General features: G+C 38.3%; 3 protein-coding genes across 3 annotated transcripts; all 3 read left to right on the top strand.

Moving 5' to 3' along the window:
• Positions 1 to 1389: 1389 nt before the first annotated feature.
• Positions 1390 to 3729, top strand: LOC144650761 (uncharacterized). The gene is made up of 3 exons (XM_078510513.1): positions 1390 to 1571; positions 2172 to 2434; positions 3078 to 3729. The coding sequence occupies exons 1-3, from the start codon at positions 1471 to 1473 to the stop codon at positions 3374 to 3376; spliced, it is 663 nt and encodes a 220-aa protein (XP_078366639.1). The 5' UTR covers positions 1390 to 1470; the 3' UTR covers positions 3377 to 3729.
• A 711-nt stretch (positions 3730 to 4440) lies between these two features.
• On the top strand, positions 4441 to 14415 carry LOC144632391 (THO complex subunit 3-like). Its single transcript, XM_078491032.1, has 11 exons — positions 4441 to 4543; positions 4697 to 4792; positions 4913 to 5036; positions 6592 to 6683; positions 6940 to 7008; positions 7427 to 7503; positions 8035 to 8115; positions 8812 to 8898; positions 10184 to 10262; positions 13169 to 13279; positions 14220 to 14415. The coding sequence occupies exons 1-11, from the start codon at positions 4457 to 4459 to the stop codon at positions 14280 to 14282; spliced, it is 966 nt and encodes a 321-aa protein (XP_078347158.1). The 5' UTR covers positions 4441 to 4456; the 3' UTR covers positions 14283 to 14415.
• Positions 14416 to 14559: 144 nt separating this feature from the next.
• LOC144632068 (extracellular tyrosine-protein kinase PKDCC-like) lies at positions 14560 to 24737 on the top strand. The gene is made up of 5 exons (XM_078490675.1): positions 14560 to 16581; positions 20377 to 20511; positions 21699 to 22128; positions 23164 to 23364; positions 23990 to 24737. Exons 1-5 carry the CDS (start codon positions 15985 to 15987, stop codon positions 24073 to 24075), a joined length of 1449 nt encoding a protein of 482 aa, XP_078346801.1. The 5' UTR covers positions 14560 to 15984; the 3' UTR covers positions 24076 to 24737.
• The last annotated feature ends 321 nt before the right edge of the window (positions 24738 to 25058 follow it).

Below are 25058 nucleotides of genomic sequence, written 5' to 3'. Positions count from 1 at the left end.
AGTTTCATTGTTTTTTTTTATTATTAATTATGTGATTCCCATCCCCAGAGACCCAATTCCCATTTTTCCCAGTAAAAATTACCCGAGTCCCAGTTCTTATTTTACCCCTTCAGGGCCTTCTGTGGTAGATACAGTACAAAAAGGCATTAAAACTCTACTTGCTACAAGGAAATAAAAGCGCTGTTTAGGATTTACTGTTGCCTCGAGTTATTCACTTAGTAAAAAAAAATTGAACAGTTTCGTGTGCTACTGAATACAAAATATGTAAAAGTTTAATTAAAGGCTAAAACTAATAAAATATTTACAAAAAAAGATCAAACGTTTTCAACTCAGTTATCTTCAGGGTGAATATTAAAATAAACCTCTTGCGACGATTAATCTATTTTACAATCATCTATTTTACTATTCACCTTCACCAAGGTCGAGCTGAGTAGTGGTGGGTATTTACCGACACTGAGGCGAATAATTGCTTTAGTATATACGAGACAAGTTGAAAAACTAGCGGACCAAAACATCACTGTCGGTAAACAAAGCGACACGCGAAGGCAGCTTGTTTCTCTTTAGCTGGTCGGATCGAGGTAATTACTTTGCTAGTCACCTCCGAGTTAGCCAATAAGCGCGCACGAAATCACGTTTCACTTGTGTGGTATATACTAAATAATTTCTCAATATAACAGACATAACAGTAAGACTAAAACTGCAAGGGATCGCAAAAGATATAACAGTTCATTTAAATGTTCAGAAAAGCCAATCTTTGGCCAAATAGTGCTGAGCCCCTCGAGATCTTGCGTTTTAAGACATTTAAAGCTTAACACTATACTAAGATATTATCTCATACAAATGCGCGACCAACAAAACTGGGTTCAGTTGTTTCGAATGTCTCGTTGGTTTGCAGTTAAGTTTCAAATTCTCACGCCCTGTCAATCAATCAATCAATCAATCAATCAATCAATTAAATCAATGTATACGGTGTAATGTCGTGGCGCGGGATGAGGCTGCCCTCTCTTCCGGCCGGGCTCATGTTAGATCATGACAATAATTAAATACATTATAAAAACAATGGGAAATAGTATGTAAAACAATAAAAATAATTAAAAATAGCTACAGATTACATTATCTTATGAGTGGTCGAGTGGTCAGATTTCTTTTGGTTTTCAACAATGCAATGTAATGTGGCTACAAAATCTCTCACCCTTGTAAAACACATTGGTAGATGTTTGCTATGATCCTGAAGCTTTAGCATTTTTGGACCTAGTTTACCCTAAAAAGTTGAGAAGATACTTACTACGCCCCTTTCCCCTTTTTGACCTCACAGTTTTTCTTATTAATCTTTCAAAATCTCATTTTTACTTTCTTTCAGTGAAAAAATTTACTACGCCTCCACCGCTAACATTCAAGGACGTAAATACAAAGATTGTAAACACCGGAGAGGAAGTCTCGTTAAAAGCAGAGCTATCACCAAACAATAAAATGCTTGAACTTATGAACAAGTCTATTGCTGTTGAAGTATGCCGCGCAACCCCGGACGCTAACTTTTACAACAAGGAAGGTGTTACTTTAATAGAGAACGGGTGAGCTGGGTTCTATTACTTAACTTGCATAGACCATAAAAATCGACTTTTTGTTGTGGCGGCTTGTACAGATTGAACCAAGCTGTTTTAGATTTAGTCAAAGAGTGCCAAAGATTCCGCACTATTCCTAATTCTTCCAATAGGACTTGTTGAGAGACATTTTCATTAATAAAGTCTTTAATTTCATACCGTTCTACTGTTTTTCTAATGAGTAGGCTCATCAAAGGGCAAAAAGCTACATTAGTCTTTTAAGCGTTGATTCTTTTGCCTCTTAGTTGAAAAAATCTTAAACCAATGACGAGTTGTCAGTTATATGCCAGAAATAGGCCTGTTCTTGCGCTCCTTCTGGTTTTACATTACTACCCTTGGCAATTAGTTTAAAAAACTCGCACCACCCTCTCAACCAATCAGAGGTTTCTCGTGCAGGCTACATGTATTTACTTTGAGCTTTGATTGGTTCACTGGATTGTCTTTGTCCTTTGTCAGTAATTAACCCGATTAATTACTTTGGTTTTGGTTTTATGACATGTACACTCAATCGAAGATCCCAGTAACATTTAAAAAAGTGCTGGGCTGATGTACCATTTGCTTAACTTTCAGCTGTATAAAGAAACCAGACTTGTGTGGTTACATGTTCAAATCAAAATCCTTGTCGCAGACAATCAGCTACAGGGTGCCTAGCTCCGGCCATGAGAAGTCGAAAGCATTGTACGTACATTGCAGATTCGTGCTTTGCCCAAACGATGACCCACTATCTTTGTGCCGTATCGGATGCAGACCGGGATTCGGCGAGAAAATAGAAAGAAACAACGATACCATAATGTTTCATGTAGGACCATTGACGTATAATGAGCAGGCACAAGGTTAGGTTGTGACTTGAAAGTAGCTGCAAGCACTTCCATTTTTCTATGGTTTAAGGGGGCTATGTCACGGTATTTTAGGTAATTCTATTTATTTTCGTTAATAATGAGCTCTAATCTCCAAATTGGCAGAGCAAAAATCTTTTATTGGCAAAACCATGGCCACATAACAAACAAGGATGATTTTCGAGCATTGTAAATTTCCCCTTTATACAAATTGAGATAAACTTAGTTTGTTACTAACAATCCATCTTTATCTTCGTCAGTTCAAACCATCCTTGTTTATTTTCGGGTTTAAATTACTCCTCATGATGACTCCTTTGTTGTTTTTTTCTACCTTACATGAATATTATTTTAAGGTTTTGGAAATAATCAAGAAAATGATTAAAAATACCTTGACATAGCTTCTTTAAGGTTTGGTATCGGATCAGCTAGGTTTGTTGTTAGGAAAACGTGTTAATGTTAAAATACGCTAGGGATATTGGTTACGTCGCCGATTCACGCGTTCAGTTTTATGAATTTGTAGTTGCTTTACACTTTGTTTTCGATAAGAAGTTTCCTTATAAGCTGTTCGAGGTGTAAAATTTGCTCATCTGTCGTTTATCGCGACCACACCTAATGACACTTTTTTGTGTTGTTTAAACAGGACCAAGAATCTTGGTCATATCTCTGGTGATGGGTGGAGCTGTATTTTTTCTGCTAACTGCAGTGGGCCTGGTTATTTTCTACTGTAAGCGTCGCCGCAGGCTTAAAAGGAGAGACACTTTATTGGACAATGAAGAACGACTGTCTGATGTTGAGAGAGGTTTCGATCAAGTCGACGATATCGCGGTGTTCGAGGAAACAAGTGAAACAATAGAGCCTCCACTGTCTGATGAAACGGACAGCTGTACCATATTAGAAAGAAGAAAATTGTTTTTAAACATGGATCTAACAGTTGTTTAAAACTCTATGGCAAAAGCGGGATAGAGGTCCCCTTTTTCTTGTCGGTGCGATGGGCTGCCCTTTGAACAACTGGGGCCTGCTCTCTAAGTTTGATATCATATTTTAGGTTCACATATCACACTTTGTGGCTTAGCCATTTTTGATAAATTATTTCAATTTTTGAATCTTCTTGTAACTATTCACAATAAAATCAGTGTTAAATTTTTCATTGAGGTTTTGATAAGCAGCGAAATAGCTGCATGGCAGCTGAATTTCTGTGTGCCTCGAGTTTACAAGTTCAGTTTCAATTTCACTACTCCCTTACCTGCGACCAAGCGTTCTTTTTTTATAAACGCCTCCACTGCTGATCGCAGGTCAACTACTCCCCAGCAAACATTATCTGACTGGACAGCTAAACGGCTTAAACAGAAAACGATGGGATGCCGTAAATGATCTAATAAACGCCCACTCTCAAATAAACGCCTCGTATCTAATGAACGCTTCCCCTGAGGTATAAAGTTTGAATTAGACGCCCCTCTCTAATAAACGCCCCGTGTCTAATAGACGCCCCCTTAAGGATCGCCTCAAAAACCAAGGTAACGCTCCATAGAGTAAAATCATTTATTTAGTTTCGAATATCGAAGAGGCCAACGATACCAACATGGTTGACGCTGATGTCGATGAAAACATCAATATCGAACTGTGTTACTGTGGACAGCATCTCCAGGCTTTGCATTAGCGCAGAATGGATTAGACTCCTAGTTACAAACTCTGTTTCCTGTCTTTCTCTGCGAGCAATCTTCGTGTCTTCTTTTGTTTTGTTGATGTTGTTTCAGTTAAAGTAAAATAAACGCCTCCCTCTAATAAACGCCTCATATCTATTTAACGCTCCCTGTAGGAACCCTAAAATTTAATAGACTCCCCGGGCGTTTATTAGATCATTTACGGTATTTTAGAAGCGACTAGCCAACATGGGTCGAGGCTGCAAACATGGGTCGAGGCTTGAGGTCGAGGCTGCCTACTAACCTCGTCCCCAGGACGACTGGAACCCACCATGCCAACGACAACGACGAGAGAAACTGGGAACGACACAAATTCAAGATGGCGGGTAGTGATTACTTGAACGAAATGCGGCGGTACTTTGAAAATAACTCAAGAACAAAAGACTTTGTTGCCCATACAGCCAAGGTGTGCAAAGAAAAACTGTTAGAAGTTGTTTATTTAGTGATAATTGGCTTGTAGATTTGCTATTTGCTTCAAGGAAGTATAGTTTAACTTAAAAGTCTTGCTTTGGGTTTTGGCCTTTAGGTTTAACTAAATTTTGGCGCGTGTATGTTGTAGGTTCATTCCGTGGCGTGGAGCTGTGATGGCAGAAGACTTGCCTCAGGATCTTTTGACAGAACTGTCAGTATTTTTGTGCTTGAAAAAGATCGATTGGTAAGTACATTTTCCATTCTAGCATTATAGATCTGTATTTTTACTTTTCACTGCTTTTAAGTCTGTTTGTTAAGTTTATAAGCTAAATTGGTTTGCTAATTAAATTGTCTTCTTTCTTAGACAAAAGAAGCAAACCATAAAGGTCATGGTGAGAGTGTTGATCAGCTCTGTTGGCACCCTAGCAATCCTGATCTCCTTGTGACGGCGTCAGGAGATAAAACTATTAGAATATGGGATGCCAGAGGTAAGGCAGCAATTAGTCAGAATAATATTTAAAATGCACTAGGTAATTCCACCACTGCCTAAGGCCCCGTCCACACTGATCCGGGTAAATCTGAAAACGAAGAAATTTGGAAATGCTGTGTAAAATGTTTTTTCGTCCACATTAACCCAGGTAAATTTGAAAATGATACCCACTTTGGAGAGCGTTTTTAAAAAGCTCCATTTCGGTGACCAAAAACGCTGGTTCAGTATGGATGGTTGGCCTAACTGGAGAAAAAAGGACGCGTTTTCAAATTTACCCGGGTCAGTGTGGACGGGGCCTTAGTGAGGAAATAAGTGAAACAATTCTTCAATTATTTAATCCCAGGTTTTAGTTGAATTACTTTGGTGAAAAAACCTTGCTCAGGGCTCGACACTAACTTTTTACAAAACTTTACACTTTGGAAAGAAGACTATAATTTGGTATAGGGTGGCATATCAAGGTTTTTGATACTGAAAATTTACTTTCCAGTGTCAATTGGGAAAATCTTAGTGTCAAGCCTTGCTTGCTGGATCTTAACAGAATCCTACCAGGGTGCATTCCATGTACATCCCACGCTGATGGTACTTTCTTGATCTAAACCAAATTAAGTAATTATTAGTTATCTTTGACTAATGCAACAGAATTGATACCAAAAAGAGTCAATTTGAAACTTGGGTAAACTTTGGGTTCCCCTAGGCCTAGCACTCTGCTTGGATTTTACTTGTGCAAGGGGAACCCTAGCTGCTTTGTCAACACATCAATCAATCAATCAATCAATCAATCAATCAATCAATCAATTTATAAATGTCATGCGCGGAATGAGGTTGCCCTCTATATCCAAGCCAGAGGCTCATGTAAAAGCGCATGACAATAATTAAAATACATTATAAAAACAATAGAAACTAGTATAAGTAAAAAATAATAAAAATAATTAAAAAATTAAAAATAGCTAGATTACAATATCTTATGAGTAAAAAATTTAAAATGTAAAAATGCTTTAACCCACCCACACTAAATGTTACACGCAGGATTAAAAACTTGAAAAATGATAATAATGCTAAAAATTAGTTGCTTAAATCTATGAAACACAATAGTTACATTTGCAACTAGCCTTAAAATTAAAAAAGTCAAATGTTTTCGAAAGTCTCTCAAGTTACTAGATTGTCTAACATAAGAAGACAGCTGGTTCCATTAGTGAGTTAATTTGTAGGTGAAAGAGTTGTGGTAGAAGCGATTGTTGTAGGATGGTTGAACAAGATTTAAGCCACTGTTCCATAGGTTGTAATGAGAATGGCGATGTTGAAATAAGTCGGAGATGTAACTCGGTCCATTATCATTAACACATTTAAAAAGCAAGGTGAGTGATTGATCGTACCTTTCACATTAATGAAAAAAAGAAGAAATGTACAAGTGCTAGGGTTACCCTCTTGCTTAAATCACTCTAGCACAAGGGTTACCCTTCATGCTTGTAAACAGGGCTGAATTGGTACAGGTACTCCACTGTTCATGTATGGAAACACGCATCATAATATGTTTTTTAAAATTCCTTTTGCAGCTAATAAGTGTGTGTCTGTAGTAAATACCAAAGGAGAAAACATCAACATATGTTGGAGTCCTGATGGTAACACGATAGCAGTAGGAAATAAGGTAAGTTGATTCATGTGTATCACAACGATCTGAGAGGCCAGCGCAATGGGTCTCTTGAAGCACAGCGATCAAGGGATTGCCAGCACTATCACCCTCACAATCTGAAAGGCCTGTTGGCTTAATCAGTTAGAAAGCTTTACTCCAATTTCAGCAAACATTTTCTCAAACTAACAAGTAACAAATGAGAGCTTCTTAGATTTATAATTTAAATTGTTGGTGTGCAGTTTCTCTAACAAATATAACTTTTTCTTATTAGGAAGATCTAATAACATTTATAGATGCCAGAACGTACAAAGCAAGGTGTGATGAACAATTTAAATTTGAGGTATGTGGGTTGTTTTATTTATTTACTCCTAATGGTGTTACAAATTAATTTTTTGAAACTCGCAATTACATGTAGATAACAATAATATTATTCTAAAGATCATAAAAGCCGGGGCTTGTTGGTGACTGGTGTTTTTAGATTCCAAAGTGGAATCCATACAACACTTTCAATTGAGATGTAAGAACTGCTGTTAAACTTGGGGTCTCTTCAGCAGACTTAAGTTATTTTTTCCAACTTCTGTGGAATTTCTTTTCTCTCTTTATTTCTTTCACCAACTGTTGGGTTTAGGGTCCAGGAAAAACTTAGCACTAACTGCTCTACCTCCCCACCCACCCTCCCAGGCTATTTCCATATTTTTTAAAACCGATCAAGAAACCCTCTGGCTTATGGTAATGTGACAGTTCTATTTTTCTTTCAGGTTAATGAAATTTCCTGGAACAACACAAATGATTTATTTTTCCTTACAAATGGTCATGGATGTATCAATATATTAAGGTTAAAATAATATACATTAGTACCAATAGTTGGAATAGTATGGAAGTAATAAACCTTTATGCACTGTTGAATGTCATTTCTTATAGTTCATAGACCCCACTAACTTATCAAACTTGTCCAACTACCAACTGCAGTGATGAATTCTGTACACCGGTACTCAATAGATGGCAGCCATTAACCAATCACAATGCGCTGAGTAGCTCGGTTTTTGTGAAATGATTATTAGTAGAAACTCAGCTGTGTTCTATTGGAAATCCGCGAATCTGATTGGTTCTCCCACTGTTTTCCATTCGCCGATAGAAAACAGTCGTACGCGCGTAGCTCTTTAAGCTTTTGATTTTTGTCTTCAAAGTGCACAATATTGTAGGTTTTGGACTGCAATCCTTTAGAGTTTCTACTAGATTTTTTAACATGCTTTTTTTGTCTTAGCATTCCATAGCTCTATTTCAGTCATCATTCAACTCTTTTGAATACTGGAGGGTTCCTTGTATACACATACTAATAATAATAATAAATTATTGTCAATTTCAGTTACCCTGATTTAAAGCCACAACAGACGTTACATGCTCATCCTGCTAACTGTATATGTATAAAGTTTGATCCCAAGGGAAGGTGAGTAAACCACAACATGTACATGTAGACATGACTAGAGTAAAAATGTGGTAGTTACAGAGCAATTATGTAACACACTCTATTAAAATTAGTACCAGCACTTATATAGTTTGGTACTCCAGCCTCTGTAGAATTGAGCTAATGGCATTGCATATTTTTTGCTTCTCCGTCAGTTGCATGCTAGCTCATTTTCAGGTAATTTCTAAGCATTTATGTTAACCGGCGTTTCTTTGGATAGCTTTGTGTGTGTGCGACAATAAATTATTCATTTGCTCAGAACTCCTAATATAAGGTGCCACAGGTCAGGAAATGGTCAGAGAAAAATAAAATTCTTCAAGGTCGGGGAAATAGTCAGGGAATTTTATTTTGAGTCACTCAGGGAAAATTGACATTTTAAAGAAAAGTCAGGGAAAATTGGAATATTGCATTGCTCATTTCTTCCAGCTGGCATAAAAATGACGAATGCCTGGAAGAAACGTATAAGGTCAATGAAATCTCAAAGATGTTTTCTTTCTTTGGAAGTGGGCCTTATTAGTATTTATTTGGTCAGGGAAATTTAATTTATTTTTTCAGAGAAAAGTTTGGAAAAAGTCAGGGATTTTTTAAAACTGATTTCGTGGCAACCATGTAACAATAATAATATTGTCTAGTACACTATTGTACATGTACCTGACTGTTCATTTTAATCTTGATCAGATACTTTGCCACTGGAAGTGCCGATGCTTTAGTAAGTCTATGGGATCTAGATGAGCTGGTTTGTGTTAGAACATTCTCAAGATTAGAGTGAGTATAAACATTATATTCCTGTTATAATAATTTATATTATGCGCCCAGTGTAATAAAATTGAAATGGGAGGCACGGTGGCCTAATGGTTAGCGTGCCGGACTCCCGGAGCGAACGTTCCGGGTTCGAGCCCTGGCGGGGATCACTGTGCTGTGTTCTTGAGCAGGTCACTTTACTCTCATATTGCCTCTCTCCACCCAGCTGTAAAATGGGTACCTGCAATAAAATGCCCAGGGGTAACCCTGCGATGGACTAGCATCTCATTCAGGGGGGAGTATTGATATTACTAGCCGATTAAAGCTATTGAAACCGGGATAAGCTCCAGCAGGATGGGCCACTTGGCTTGAGGCTTCCTTCTGTAATAAAATTGAGCCACACCCATCGAAGGACTGCATAAAGGTAAAGTCTGCTTCGAGCCTAGTGGCCCATACAGGCCGGAGCTCATCCCGGTTTCCGAAGCTACTCCCCCCTGGATGGGATGCTAGTCCATCGCAGGGTTACCCCCCCAGCAGTAAATTCGCCGGTACCCATTTACTACATTTATACACCTGAGTGGAGAGAGGCACTGTGAGAGTAAAGTGTCTTGCCCAAGAACACAACGCAGCGCCCCGGTCAGGAGGCTTCGACTCGGAGGCAAGCGCGCTAACCATTAGGCCACCGCGCCTCCCACTAAAGACTGCATCCCTGACCTAAATTTCTGGTAAGAAACTAGGGATGACATAAATACACATCAAAAATGCCACACATGAGACCACTTTGGGACTTTTTTACTTGCTTGAGAATTCCCAAATGTCTTTACAAACAATGTGGACAATTGCATTAGACTTTTCATAGCCCTCTATTTATGTTTCTGCGACTGAACGCAGAAGAGAATCGCGAGAGAGTTAAAGGCCAACACAAACCTGGAGGTGCGAAAGGGACATATTTTTACTCAGCTCAATTTAGTTAGCATGTCGTCACCAAAACGTCATGTTTTTATAGCGTTATTATTTATTCTGAAATTAGTTTAAATATATGTTTGAATTGTAAATCTTGTTTATTCTTTTGGTAACAAAGTGAGTGTTGTTATTGACATCCCGTCGTGCATTGAACTAGCAGTCGCTTTGCTCGCTTTTCCTTTCGAGTTCTTTTTCGTTGAAAAGATCAATAAGAGGGTGTGAACAGTCTACAGTTCCATATTAGAGTAGAATATATGAGTCTTGTGGCAAACATTGGAAATTATGGATTGTGAATCTTTTTAATGAGGGTTATTCCTTAACTTGATTATGTTTCATCTGTTCCCAGCTGGCCGGTCAGAACACTGAGTTTCAGTCATGATGGTGAGATGTTAGCGTCAGGCTCTGAGGATCTTATCATTGACATAGTATGTGCTAAACATGTCATTGCTTTACAAAGTTAATAACAATATGAATACATTATTGTGTGTCAAGGCTTTTTACCGAATGGTGATGAGGTTATGTTATGGGCCGCATTTTCTCACTCGAACACTCACTCACTCACTCACTCACTCACTCACTCACTCACTGGATTCTGATATCAAACCGCAATTAATTCATCATTAAACGAGAAACGTGCTGACAGAAAGGTCCTTTAAAAGCATTCAGCACATGTCAATCAGAAATAAATTATTCTTCAACCTCGTTCCAGGGTCTCTCTCTTTCAGGGAACTAAATTGAATTTCACAAAACAAATCGAAAGAGGATCACTTACACTTATCCTCTGGTGATGAAAGAGAATAGAATTCGCTCAACGAAGCCTCAGAGCATAGGCTATCAATGACCCATTCACGTAAGAAAACATTCAAAGACGCGTTTTAGTGAACACAACATTCATGCACGTTTTTGTTTCGCGTCACATCATCTTCGTGTCACGTCATCCGTTCTTGATCTTTTTGAGTCGTGCAGAAACGCGCATCTCTCTCTCAAATTTTATTCGCTGCTAAAAATAACGCTATACGTGCTGGCAGAAAAGTAAACATATTCACAAAACAAATTTACTTAATGCTAAAAAGGATCAAAGGTTACACTTAAATATTTTTGTGATAAAATACGGAATTCGCGCTATGAACTACATATAGTTACGCTTAAACTGTTATAAAAAATTATTACGCTCGCCTTGTGACGTGTTTTAGTCAACACAACATCCACGGCACGTTTTTGTTTCGCGTCACGTCACCTCGTGTCACGTCATCCGTTTTTTCGACTTATTGCTTGTTTACAAGCGAAAGTAGGAGAATAACAGTTATGTTAGGGAAAATTTCACATTCTTGTAAACTCTCAAGGGATTTTTTCAATTTCTCAAGGGACTGTTTTAATTTCTCAAGGGATTACTTTCAGCTGTGGGTGATCACTTGCGATCTCGTGGAAAAAACGTGACTTGTCACATTTACAAACGTTATATAACAATTTTAAAAGTGACATGTCATCTTTCTTATCTCAACGCACGTGTGTCTGAAAGGCGATCTATAAAAAGCGTCGCACAAACAATGGATAGCGTAACTAACGCTAAAACACGAATAAATAATCACTAGCACTTACACCGTTTAAAAAATTACAAACGTCAAAAATAAACCATACCAAAAAAACTCGCTCTTTTCAAAGATATTTTTGAAGTTAAAACAAATGCAAGAGATGGGGGCTTCTTTTAGCTTAGGAGCGGTTAAAAATTAGGCCAAATTTGGTCGCTACAAGCGCCATTCTATTTCGTCATCAGCCTACAGTGTAGGTCGTTAGGGGCGTGACCTCTCGTTGACAGCAATGTTGCATGAATCGGCTTTACAACATGCGATTGTATCGACGCAGTTCGAGTGGAATTTCAGTCAAAGACAGCAAAATTCTTTCGTATTTCATCTTCAAATATAATTCGAAAGCATTCACTGTATATATGGCTTTTGTTTAATCCTTCTTAAGCCCACGAAGAAGCTGTCTTGATATCCGACCCTCGCAGAGCCTAGACAAAACGCAGCTTGAGTGTTTCGATTTGTTTACGCCGCAATTATATGCGCAATGTTTTCTCCGACAGTAGTCGGAAATATCCGTATTTTTTTTCGTGCTTTTTCGTCGCAAAAACAAAGCGTCGAACGCATATTTTGTTGTTTCATTTGCTAATTTCGCTGCCGTAATCGACTGCCTCGAAAGGTCCTTGCAATTTTAAAGTATAGAATTGTCATATCTCGGTGAAATTTGCACTGTTTATTTGTGTAATGTTGAGGAATATGTGTATAAATACCCGGCGCGGACGAGCCATTTTTGACAAAATTATATGGCTGCATTTCCTCCGCGAAGATAGGAAATTGTTGATCTAAACTACAAAGCAACTGTAATGATAAGTTCGAAGAACAATGCACAGGATAAACCTTCGACTCATACTTCATGCAAAAAAGTCGGTATCTCGAAGAGACTTTGATTCATCTTTTTGAGTCGAGCAGATACACGAATTAAAAGGCTAATACACGAAGTGTGCGGGCGTATCTTTTCTCTCAAATTTTTTCCGCTGCTCAAAAATAACGCTATACGTGCTGACAGAAAAGTAAACATATTCACAAAACAAATTTACTTAATGCTTAAAAGGATCAAAGGTAATACACTAACCGGTAAATATTTTGGTTGTGAAAACTGAATAGCGCTACGACCCCTGAGAGCACGAGCCATCAATGACGCAACTCACGTGGAAAAATAAAGCAAAGTGAGATTGCTTTACTTTATTGGACACATTTTTAGAAAAAATGCGGAGGTCGGCACTTCATTCATCGAATTACCATGAGGTTGCTCGAAGAGCCTTTGATTAGCTTTAGCAAGTTAAAGGAACACTGCCGTCAAGGGGATTTTAATGCTTTTCGGTAAAAAGTACCGGCGGTACATGTAATAAAAGCGCCTAATAGGTCTTCTCGTACATGAAATGCATCTAGTACATCAAGGTGGAGATATAAAGTAAATTGTTGTTGAAGGATGAAGGGAGCCATAATAATTTTAAAGTGTTTTTGCAGCCCACAAAAAGGACAAAACTTGGAAAAATCAGCTTGACTTTTTCAAGTTGAGATCTAAAGTTCCTGATGGCATCACAATAAAATCACTTGTTTATCGCTTCAGTACACTTGCATGGCGATTTTTGGACGGCTATTTGTAGTTTCCATATGTCTTTAGGCTCTTGAGCTTTTGAAGTGAAACTGGTGACAATGTCCCTTTAAATAAAAGAAACAACATCGACATACATGTAGAAACTCTTCATTAATAGCTTGATGGCCTACAATCTTGTTTTATTGATGTCTAGGCAATGGTAGAGACAGGCGAGAGAATATGTGAAGTGCAATGTAATGCTCCAACGTTTACAGTAGCCTGGCATCCACAGAAACCTCTATTAGCTTTTGCTTGTGATGATAAGGTAAACAGGGGTATATTTTGTATGAACAAGTGGTGATAATTGCATTTGAGCCGTTTTCTTTAGTTTTCGGCTTTTCTTACATCTACCAATCGAAGCAAACATTTTTTAACCAATCAGAAACAAAGCGATAACCAATCGTAGCTTGCCTCTTACAGATTTTCCCGCGCTTGGCATTAGGTGCATGTTTTTCTGCGCTTTGCACCGGTTTCACGGTTGCATGCTTTAGCACACTCGGCAGGAGTTTAACGCTTTTAGCACTCGGCACTGGTCGCATGTTTTAAATTTGGATTGTATCTATATATGCCGCCAAATTTCGGAACTGTAATAAACTGTGTATCTTTTTTGTTGCTCGTTTCTTTGGACATGAAGAATTAGTCTGTGGTTTTAAAATAAACCCTACGATAAAACTACTCTGCCTCGTTTTCAGTGAGCGTTATAGCAAATTCAGCTTGAACTTGTTGTCTTTTTAAACATAGACAACTCTAGCTCATAGACTAAAGCCTGGTTTATACAGGCAATTTTTATGTGACAAATATATTTGATCATGTAGATGGCACAACAATTATTTTTCAACAGTTCAAAGTTAAGTGCGCTAGAAATGGCCTTGGACAGCAGAGATACGCGCGCACAGTGCTTGGTGGAGATTGGAAGATTGGGGATCACATACGCTGGCCAATATTTGCCACATTTTATGTGATGAGTCGTCTACACAAGCAATTTTCGTGTGTGACAACTTTAATTTGCCACAAAAAAGCTAACACGCCATCTTCTCCGCAATGGTGTTTGTCACAAAAAATGACCAATTTTTCATTGTCTACGCAAGCAAGTAAAAATTTTCACACAAAAATTTCCACATAAAAATTGCTCGTGTAAACTTACCTAGCCTTAATTGTTATCTCACCGCAATATGCAATCAAAGTTGTATTTTTTTTTTTTTCAGGATAAACACGATCGTGATGCAGGCACTGTACGTCTGTTTGGTTTACCAGCCAACTCTTCGTAATCTTCGGCAGCAACTTATCCGCAGGAATCGTGGACTTTGTGAAACATACTTGCAAACGCTATACCGTGTCCAAGACACTCTTTAAACTGCGACAGTGAAGGTCGCACTTGTATTAAATACCTGTACATTTTCAGAGGGTGTACAATTTTATTGCTAGTTATTGAAATGGGGAAAAAGTGTGAGGAATGTGACGGAATGCCTGGCAAACAAACTGCGAAGGGAATAAGGAAAAAAACTGGTATTTCCCAGCACTTTTCTTAAACATTTCTGTATACCACTCTTTACCTCGCGTCATGGCGAAGAGTGCAAGGAAGTTCTGGTTCAGCATGAAGCGGTTTTCAGTTCAGTTCACTGTCGAAAGAAATCACGTGATTACAAGTCTCCTTAGTCGCGTTTTCCCGCGCTTGGCACCGGTTGCATGTTTTCCCGCGCTTGGCACCGGTTGCATGTTTTCCCGCGCTTGGCACCGGTTGCGTGTTTTCGCGCGCTTAGAACCGGCTGCGTATTTTCCCGCGCTTGGCGCCGGTTTCGTATTTTTGCTTCGAGTTCTGATTGGCGCTAATTGTCTATTTACGTTTGTTGTGATTGGTCAGGGGTTATTACTTTTAGAAAACCGAATGGTCCTTTTTATGCCGAAGATTTGAAAGACTCTTACACCCTTTTATCCTGCATGTCAGCCATTAATAGTATCAAGAACCTAATAGCATTCTTTTTCTTTCTCTTGGAAGCTGATTGAAACTTCTAAAATTCCTTGCCGCTTTATGTTTTATGTCATTAGAAATGTGAATACGTGTACTCAAGTTTGAATCAGTGTTAAACTATTATTTTAAAAATAAAAAATGTTACTAAAAATGAAGTTTTTACACAGCTTTGACCTAAGCGAGGATCGGAGCGAGGAAAATAGTAATTTAAACTGCGTGTAACTCAAGCTCGAAACATTTCAAGTGCTTATACGGTTAATTATATTTTTCTTTAATGGGATCAGTTGCGACTGTGATGTAAGATAAATACAATAACCGGAAGTTTCAGACAAGGGATTACGGAATAATGCGTGTTTCATAATCTCACTGCGATTTGTATGTAAATATATGTTTTCGTATGATTTTCTCCAGAAATGCAAAATTGTGGCTGAGTTGTTTCCTGCATAATTTTTTCAAGACTGACATTTCGAAAATGATTTTGAAACTGTAAAAAGTAACGTATTTAGAAATCGAGAAATTAAATTCAATTTTACCCTCGGATTCCTTGATTCTCATGAACGTTTTTTGACAGTCGACATCTTTTTGTGTAAAGGTAAAGGTGTTATTTATATCAGTAACTGCTGATTTACAGTTCATTATCATGTAGGCGTGTTTTATATTGTTCTAATGGGCGTGATATTTAAAGATATTTAAAACAAACTATTAAAAGCCTTTGTCTAAATTTTGATGTTTTCCTAATGATTTCCGCTGCCAGACCCATGCTATTATCTCAACACGCTTCTTAATCCATAATAAAAGGCCATTTCCCGTTTTTGCAGTCCGATATTCCTGATCTTGTTTATACTACACATCGCTGGAATCCGTGACATTTGACGGAAATGAATGAAAGACAGTTTCGAGAGGGTCTGCGTTTTCACAAGCTTAGAAATGGTTTACTCAAGCGGGGAACAAGTACTTTAGGCATGCTTCTTCGTCTCTAGAACTGATCGAGTCTGATCGTAATGAAGCGATCTCGGCGTGGCTTTCTGCTGCGAGCCGCGTTAACTTTAACTTCTTTGTCATTATTTTGCTGTGTGGTAGTAATCTTTGAAACTGTTCACCAGATCAATAGCGACCATGTTCTTCGTGCTTCAGAAGTAAACAGCCGTTTAAATGGGTTTCCTTCGCTGGCTTCATACAACGCCAAAAGCAGCAATTTGAATTTACAATCTGAATCATTGTACTGGGATCGTGGAAGAGCACTTAAATCTTTTCCGAAGTTGGAACACTGGGAAGAGAATCAAAATTCACCATCATTTAACGCAACAGAGGGGAGAGCGCCGTTAAAATCAACCCGTTTACTCGGTTGTAGCGACATAAAAGCTATTAAAGTTGTGCGAAATATTGGCCGCGGCTACACCAAAACCGTTCAAAAAGGACTTTACAAGGAAGTCGAAGTTGCAGTTAAAAGCGTCCGTCTTGACAATGAGGATATTAAACGCTGTGTTTCAAATCCAACGGCGAACAGATCAGTCGAGGAATGTTTTATTTTCGCGAAATACAAGCTAGCCAAGGAAATAATTATGCTTCAACAGCTGCAACATGCAAATATAGTCAAGGTAAGTGGCATATCAGAATAATTGAGTTGATTTTGTATCAACTGATAACTGATCAAATACTCGCCCTTTTTCGCCTTTTATCTCGATATTGGAAGATTCTTTTGTCTGTGACCTTCTCGCAATAAAAGGACTTGCGAATTGTTTTCTCAAAATTTTATCACTCTTTCGTAAAATTCAGACCGATGTTTTGCTAGTCGCCAAAGTGATTTTTAATGGTTGCTCGTGATATTTGCGGGGTTACCACAAATGTCGCATCAATGATGCGGTCAGTCTTGTGATAGACCTATCATTACTGTATTAAAACTAAACAGGGCCATTTGACAGTACTATTAAAATGCTATTGTTTGCAAGCAAGGAAAGGGTAGAGAGCTGTTCCAACAGTCTTCCATAGGGCATAGTGTTGAAAAACTTGATGCGCGCAACTTGACCAAATAAAGCCCTCTCCATCACGAGCTGGCAAGCTGACAACTTTAATTTTCAAGATGCGAAGGCAGGCCTAACATTTTAAAGACTTAATTAACCTTTGGAGTATTTTGGCCACCTTTTAATCCCCTTTACCGCCTGAAGAACATGATACTTCGATAAAAACGGCAGAAATTAATGATCCGAATAGCTAGTTTGAGCAAAGTGAACCTTCTAACTTTGATCGAAACTGTCTTTTTCGCAATCAGTAAAACGGAGAGGCAAGTGTAATGTCAGAGTTTTTTTTTTCAGAGTTTTAATGGTGAATTTAAACTGAAAATTTAAGTTAATAAAGTTTGCAAAATATTGCCTGAATTCTTGAAATTTCCATTCTTGCCTACGCGTAGTGAGCGTAGTTAACCTTGCAGACAAAAAAAGCACAAGGCTACGTTTTGCCAAGTTTCTTTTAGCAATGGTTTCTGTATTTCTTGTTTCAATTCAGTTTAGTTTGAATTTCTGATGAAAACGTTCATTTTTCTTTGCTCACCTGTGAAATTAATATTTTGGTTGGTTGGGATTATCGCTCTTAGAACCGAAATATCTGGTATTTATAAATCGATCTGTTTAAATAACGCGGGCGAGAAAGCAGGATTGTTTGAAAACCACTTAGCAAACTAAATGGCTCCAAATATTGCACATCACGGAAATTTAAAAAGCGTTTATCGGTGTAATTGTCGAGGATAAAATAGTGACAAAAAATAATTCAACACAGTGACCCAATTTATAGTTCATTCTATGATTCTAAACTTTCACGGTTTTAATGGCGACATCCGACACCGGAATGTTGCAAAAAAATTGCGACAGCATACTAAGATAACAAAGTGCAATTATGCATAGTTTAAAGAAAATATTAAAAAGACGTTTATAAGGTCAAGACTTATTAAATGTGGTAAAAAAAGGGGCAAATAAAAACTTCCAACGTATAAACTGTAGAGCCCTTAGTGATGACGACAAACTAGTGTAGTACCTGACTATTAAAATTATTTTTTTAAAAAACTGATGAGTAAAATTTTCTTGTTCCGTTATTTGTGTCAACTGCAACAGTATAATTTCAAATTTACCCAGTCAAAGACATGTGATAAAATAGCGTTAACCTATGAAAAACGGCCAAAAGAAGCGCCTCATTTTGCATCCGCAATTGTTTAAACTGACAACTCTCATCCAGTTTGCAAATAAAGTACCAGCAAATCTCTTTCTTTAATAAAACTGTAACAGAACTCGCTTACTGTTGTGGTAACATTAACACTCTTCTGTATTGAAAAGAACCGGAGACGTCCAGTTGGCCTGATAAGTTTTATGCCCTCTGGTGAAATTTCGGCTTCCACACGCTCTGCTAAGAAGGTAAAAAACAGAAGAAACAAAAAAAAACTAATTTTTCCGGGTACTTCACTGACAAGTTGGTCAGTGTCGAAGTTGGGCATGACAAAACTGATTGCGGGAACTGGCCCTTTAATTTTGGTAGATTTCTGGGAGAGTTTGTTTGATGATTAATCAAGTATTTTTTTTTGTCGGCTATCTTTCGGGGTCGAGAAACGCCTTCTTGTATTTTTTCTGTCCTAGTGACGTTTTTTTTGAAGCCCTGACCAACCAGCATAACTCAGGGCATACCTATAAATGTACAGAAAAAAGACAGCTGAGGAACCTTTATCAGCCTAAAACAACTGAGAGTTCCAGAGGGCTTTTCATGTTCGCGTGGTAATACAGAACGAAATACTTATTTGATTTTTAATTATCATACGGAAAGCAGATTACTGAGAGACAAGAATGCATGCATGTATAATCCTATGTTTAATCAGGCTAAGGATTTGGCTGTTTTTAGTACCCGACGTAAAAACTGGTAAAATCTTGGCATAAGCGTTTTACAAGCACGTTTGGGAGGTCGGCACGTGCTTATCCTGAGTGGATAATCATTTGGTTTATTTCCGATTACCGAAAAGCAAATGATTGCTTTCCAGAAAATATCTTAAACACGTTTCGATTCAACGTTCGGAAGACTTTTGATCTTGTTATATTAAATACAAATCCGTACTGTGTGGAATATTTTCTTAAATGTAATTGCTTTGTGAATCGGCATTTTCGTGTCTTTGTCTGACCTTTTAACTTTTCATCAACTCATTAAGGCCACCCCCGCTTACAAACAGTAGCTTACAAAAAGGGACGGTTTTGAAACGAAAAGAAAGAAAAAACGTAGATGTGTAAACAACTCCTCTATTGGTACAAGAAATATGCACGAATATTTGTCTCCGTCAGCTTTCCGAGCAGAGGAAGTTTCAGCTATTTTTCAAGAGCGTAGCTTCATTGGAAATTGTCATACACGCGAGCTTCGAGAAACAGATAACACTCGCGCATATTTTTAAAACCAACTGGAGGCTATAGTGTTTGTTTTCCTTAAAATATTTTCAAGTAAGGCCTCGGTCAAACTGTAAAACGCCTAACCTACTGACTGTTGTCGATCGTAAATCTTCAAAGTATTTTCAAAACGTTCATTTCTATTAAATTGAACTATTCTGTCATGTTCTATGGGCCAAAAAAATAATAACTGAACGTGCGAACGTAAAACGCATATTTAGAAGACTGGGGGATATCACTTGGGGAGATCCACGTAAATTCCACGGCACTTTTGCATGACTTGTGTCACTTGATATAAAATTATATAAATATTTTATTTCTAGTGCATTAAATAAAGTTGATTATTATTACTATTATTATTAGATATAGATGCATGGGGTTCAGTCCTAAACAGAATAATTATAAATTGGAACACAAATAGCAATTCATGATTACAACTTGTTAAAGGCTTGTAAATAGAGTAACCTAGTTACTCACATCTCGTGATATGATCGTCACTAAACTGAAAAGGCCTTTTTTGGGAGGCGCAGTGGCCTAATGGTTAGCGCGCTCGACTCCGAGTCGAACGGCCCGGGTTCGAGGCCTGGCCGGGGCGCTGGGTTGTGTTCTCGGGCAAGACACTTTACTCTCACAGTGCCTCTCTCCACCCAGGTGTATAAATAGGTACAGGAGAATTTACTGCTGGGGGTAACCCTGCGACGGACTAGCATCTCATCAAGGGGGGAGTAGCATTACTCCCGGCCTAGTCGCTTAATGCCACGGAGACCGGGATAAGCTTCGGCTCTATGGGCCACTTGGCTCGGACACAGACTTTACCTACTTTATTCAGTATTTCTATTATTATTAGATATAGATGGGGTTCAGTCCTAAACAGAATAATTATAAATTGGAACAAAATGATTACAACTTGTTAAATGCTTCTAATCACAGTTTTTTTTACACCTCATGATATGATCGTCACTATAAACGACGTTTTTACACTAGCTTCTAGGTTTCTGTTGGCAAAATGAGCTCAATACCGCTGACTTAAAGACCCGTGGACTTACCATGGTAACGGAGATTGGTTCGTCACTTGACGTCATCACTTTGTTGCAGCTGCCTTGGCAGGAAAGATTCAGGGTAAGGAATCTGTCCCAGTTCTTCACTACCTATTCAATGATAGGGACTGGGACTAGTATGGGACAATGCAGTAATTATGATAACGGAGTGAGTATCACTTGCAATTGCGTACAGTGTGATTAGACTGGGAGTTGGTGTTTGAGGTACGTATTTAAACTATCCGCATTTGTAATAGTCATCGTTCTGAATCCCATTTATAGCCATTCTATATTTAGTGGGATGTCAAGTAAATCAAAAAAATTTTTTTCCAGCCAAGATAATGCGCCTCACTCGCTCAACTTTTGGTAGGGCTTTCCACAAGTTGCTCGGCAACTTTTTGGCAACTTTTCATGATTCGAGCAACTTTTTCCCCTTCGAGCAACTTTTTTTCCTCTCGAGCAACTTGTTGAATTTTGAGCAATTTCCAGACCGAAGATCTCCGAACATTATCCGAGGGTTGTTCAAAAGCAATACGAACGTTTCCGAAGATTTACGAAGTTTGCCGAAGACTTTCGAGGACCATCTGAAGACATTTCAACTTTCGGCTGCAAAACTCTACAGCAAAAATGACGTCATTGATATCTTCACTATATTTCTCAGTTAAAAAAATCCTTGTTATTTACCAAATTTTCCCCTTAATATGTTATTTAGATACTTCTTTTGTTGTAAAACTTCATAAAACTGCTTAGAAATCTAACTCTCAAAGAGAAATTAGCATATATTTAGAGAAATTCTCTTGATTAGAAGCAGCGTTCTGGATTTTTTGGAGCAACTTTCGAGCAACTTTTATTATCAGAAGCAACTTTTTGGATTTTTGGAGCAACTTTTGAGCAACTTTTTGAGAAATTACGGGCAACTTTTTTGGAAGTCTCGAGCAACTTGTGGAAAGCCCTAACTTTTGGCATGTAACAAAAATAAAAATATAATGTACATGCCATTTTCTGGCTGATTGATGATAACTCTTTTCTCTTGTATGTGTTAACGTCTTTCAGTGGGAACCAAAGTTGTGTTGCTCTTAATTATGATCGATTTCTACCATCAGTTCTCATGCAGGACGTTTTTTATTTGTATTTTTATCAGATGTTATAGTATTAGTTCACGCATTGTACTGATTAAGTTTTTGTGTAATTTTAATATTATATAATTAAAATTGTATAATACAAATGATACCAGGAAGTATACCCATGAAATTATGTTTCTCTTTTCAGATTTGTCTTGGCCTCGCCAGGTTACTCAGATATTTTGCCCATTCTCCTCTCGGCTCGCTTCTTATGCGGGACTTTAAGTTGTCGCAGTTTATCCTGGTCAGCGGAGAGATCAAACTGACAGATTTCGATGACGTCGACAACGAAGAACCGGAATGTTTGACAAACAAGAATTGTATTGTGAGAGGAGCCAAAGGGAATAAAACATTGCAATGTGACAGAGGACGCTGTCGCGGTGTAATCGCCGCGAAAAATTTAGATTACGCGAGCCGCAATGTAATAAGTCATATTATTGTACCGGGAGCTCCAGAGAAATTACAAAGCTATTTGAACGATATTAAATATAATCTTCAAACATTGGCTTGGAGCAGTGACGCGCTTGTGTGGCATTTGGAAAGAGTTCTGGAGCTTCTACGTTCAAGAAAACACTTAGGTATATGATATGTTTAGGCATTTTAATCACAAGAAAAATTATCCATTAGGGAAAGAGCCACAAGGCCAGATTTCGAAAGAACACAATACGAACAAACAAATTCCCCGTTCTAGTCTGTAGTAGTTGGGAGAATGTGATATAAATCAAGACAAGGTTTGCTCCGATGATCATTTCCTTATTGCTTACGTCTAGCTATACAGATTTCTAAAGGTTTGATTTGCATGATGAACACTGGTCTATATCCAAAGCGGTGAAACTGGCCGTAAATGTCAACCGGAGTCTCTTCGTCCCTAAAGGCGAACTTGGGTTCATGGACGCGCAAAAAAAGTTTTCATTTCATACTAGACTGGTAAACCAATGGGTGCTCTTGAGAGGAAATACTGAAGCTGTGTTTCTGAATATTACAGGCACTACGTCATGGACAACAATTTTGAAAAAAATGGCAATGTTTTTCAAATTCGTCGTTCGAAATTTGTCTAAATATTTATCAGTCGAAACCAGTTTTGGTTATTTTCACCGTTTTAATAATCCTTTGTTGTTTTTTTTTATGTTAGAATACTATTATTTTGAGGCTTCCTTTACAGTGCGACGCGCCTTACCGTGACTACCCAACAAACTTTTTTACAAGTGTCATCTTGTAATATTCTACGTTTTCACTGCGTTTTGTTGATAAATACGATGTACCAAGTATCTATTTGCTCGTATTCAACTTTGCAAGGAGGCGTCAAACAAATAACACTATCACGAGAGCACACTTGTAAAAAAAAACGTTTGTTGGGTGGCCACGGTAAGGCGTCTCGCAATGTAATTTGAAAGGAATCAGTAAAATAACTTTATATACCGTGACATTGCTTCTTTAAGTCATTTTGGCACTGGACAAAATTATCTTTAAATCTACTACGGTGGAAAAACGCTAGCTAGGCAGGTCCCTTATTGACTGAAAATTCATTGATATTGTCTTGTTTCCACTTATGGACAGTTATGTCATCTGTGACAATTTTCTTGACTGTTCTTGCTTTTCGTCTGATATACTAGAATCGAACTCAAAGCCGACGAATTTCTATAAGAAGGTTCCTAACGCTGACTTCCCAGGCTTACATGACTACCACTGTTCAAACTCACGTTTGTTTGGCGCATGTGAACTGGCAGTATTTGACGTCACAGAGGCAAAATACAAGTGCGACAAGGACGATAGATGCAAAGCTTTTGTTGCTACAACGAAAACATTATGGACTGGTGAGTAAATAGACTGTCTCACCTTGCTTCGAGTGTTTTATAAGTTTTGGTTTTCTTACCTCTTTAAAAACATTTCTAAATCAAATTTGGTCTGGAGACTAACCCTCAGACGTTCAAGCATATTCAAACCCCCCACTGTCAGTATTTACCCGAATCAGTCACTGGTTTTTCTTGTGAGGGAACCTAAGCTTACAAGCCCCGTTGTTTTTTATTAGGTTCCCTCGCCATTTTGTTTTCTATATTTAATAATCTTATATTCTATATAATTTGTGTTGGCGTTTGCGTCATTAGAGCTGGCATCTTGGATCCGTCATCTTGGATTTCACCATTTTCTTTGCAAGTCAAAATTAACAGATACTTATGACATGTCAAGCCAGAATGTTTACGGAATGTAAAAATAAACAAATCGTACAATCTTAATTAAAAAAAACTGAAGGAAAAATGAAGAAAAGTGTTAAAAACGATGATTTTTGATCAGACCTGCTTCACACTGAAGGACCAGTAAAATTATAACCTTACAAGAGCTGCTAACTACTGTAGCTACGAGAAAACGCTGTCAGATAAAACTTTACATCATTCTAAGTATTCTGTACCAGTTAAAGATGTCTGGTTTTTTTACCCTTAGGTTACTTCGTCGTGTATTTAAAGAACGACACGTCACATGTCCAACCAAACAAAGACACTACAGTCTATATAAAGCAGCCCACGTGATACGCAATGCCAGGTCCGTTACCTTGACAACCGACGTCAATCTTTGACAAAGAAGTCAATGTCAATCAACAGGCACAGAAACAAGGATTCGCTTCCGTGATGGCGATTTGTCACCGTTTCTACTGCAACTTGCATTATCAAACCCCTCAGATCACAAAGTGACACCGTACACAAACGTATTAGACAACCCACATGCCCATTAGCCTAGTTTCTTCCCTAAAACGATGGTAGAAAGTGGTTATATGGTTGCTGGTAGCCTGCAGAACAGGCGAATATTCAGGGGGATTTTGCGAGTCGCGCTTCGCCACGAGCGCGAGGAGCCTCGGCATTCCTGGTATAGTGGAGGTGCAAGTGCCTTCTGGCTGATTATGAAGTGTGAAAGTTGAGCCACTTAATGCCAGCGAAATCATTCAAGGCATGAACAATGCGCCAGCTTTGGTTGGCATCATGAACCATAGACTGTTCACAGTCCCCTATTTTTCCGTGAAGTCGTAGAGATCGAACGTTCAGTCCGACGGGCCGCCATCTTGGTTAACTTCGCCTTTGTAACTGGCGGCCCGTCGGACTGAAGGATCGATCTCTACGACTTCACGGAAAAATAGGGGACTGTGAACAGTCTACATGAACCAAAAAGAGTGATAATAAAGCAAATAAAATGTGAATGGTGGCGAAGTCGTGAGGTCAGCTCTATCCCAGTAGCCTTTATAGCCTGCCTGCATGCATGCATAACAAGCAGCTCCGCCCATCTGAATCGCCTGTTCTACGAGCATTTATCTTTAGCAGACTCACCCTCAATTTTCATGATTTATGTAAAAGATTAGCCAGAACCTATTAACCAATTAAAACAGGCGCACTATACTGACTTTCGAGACGATAGATGCCGTTATTAAATGTTTTCTTCTTTTGAAGACATTTTTTAAGATTTCATGCCTGATAACATGAACCACCGACACTGTTTGACGGCGTTTAAAACCCTAAATGAA

Source organism: Oculina patagonica, chromosome 1, assembly GCF_052425735.1.
Source record: "Oculina patagonica isolate OP01 chromosome 1, crgOcupat, whole genome shotgun sequence".
Lineage (NCBI taxonomy): Eukaryota > Metazoa > Cnidaria > Anthozoa > Scleractinia > Oculinidae > Oculina > Oculina patagonica.
The sequence above is the reverse complement of the archived record's forward strand: the minus strand, read 5'-3'. Positions and strand labels throughout refer to the sequence as shown.

Bases quoted from the DNA above. Each gene is read 5' to 3' on its own strand.
- LOC144650761 (XM_078510513.1), top strand. From the start codon at position 1,471: ATGCTTGAACTTATGAACAAGTCTATTGCTGTTGAAGTATGCCGCGCA. The intron at 1,572-2,171 runs GTGAGCTGGGTT...CTTAACTTTCAG, and splicing joins GTTACTTTAATAGAGAACGG to CTGTATAAAGAAACCAGACT. The intron at 2,435-3,077 runs GTTAGGTTGTGA...TTGTTTAAACAG, and splicing joins GTATAATGAGCAGGCACAAG to GACCAAGAATCTTGGTCATA.
- LOC144632391 (XM_078491032.1), top strand. From the start codon at position 4,457: ATGGCGGGTAGTGATTACTTGAACGAAATGCGGCGGTACTTTGAAAAT. The intron at 6,684-6,939 runs GTAAGTTGATTC...TTTTCTTATTAG, and splicing joins CGATAGCAGTAGGAAATAAG to GAAGATCTAATAACATTTAT. The intron at 7,009-7,426 runs GTATGTGGGTTG...TTTTTCTTTCAG, and splicing joins ATGAACAATTTAAATTTGAG to GTTAATGAAATTTCCTGGAA.
- LOC144632068 (XM_078490675.1), top strand. From the start codon at position 15,985: ATGAAGCGATCTCGGCGTGGCTTTCTGCTGCGAGCCGCGTTAACTTTA. The intron at 16,582-20,376 runs GTAAGTGGCATA...TTTTTACACTAG, and splicing joins AACATGCAAATATAGTCAAG to CTTCTAGGTTTCTGTTGGCA. The intron at 20,512-21,698 runs GTAAGGAATCTG...TTCTCTTTTCAG, and splicing joins CTTGGCAGGAAAGATTCAGG to ATTTGTCTTGGCCTCGCCAG.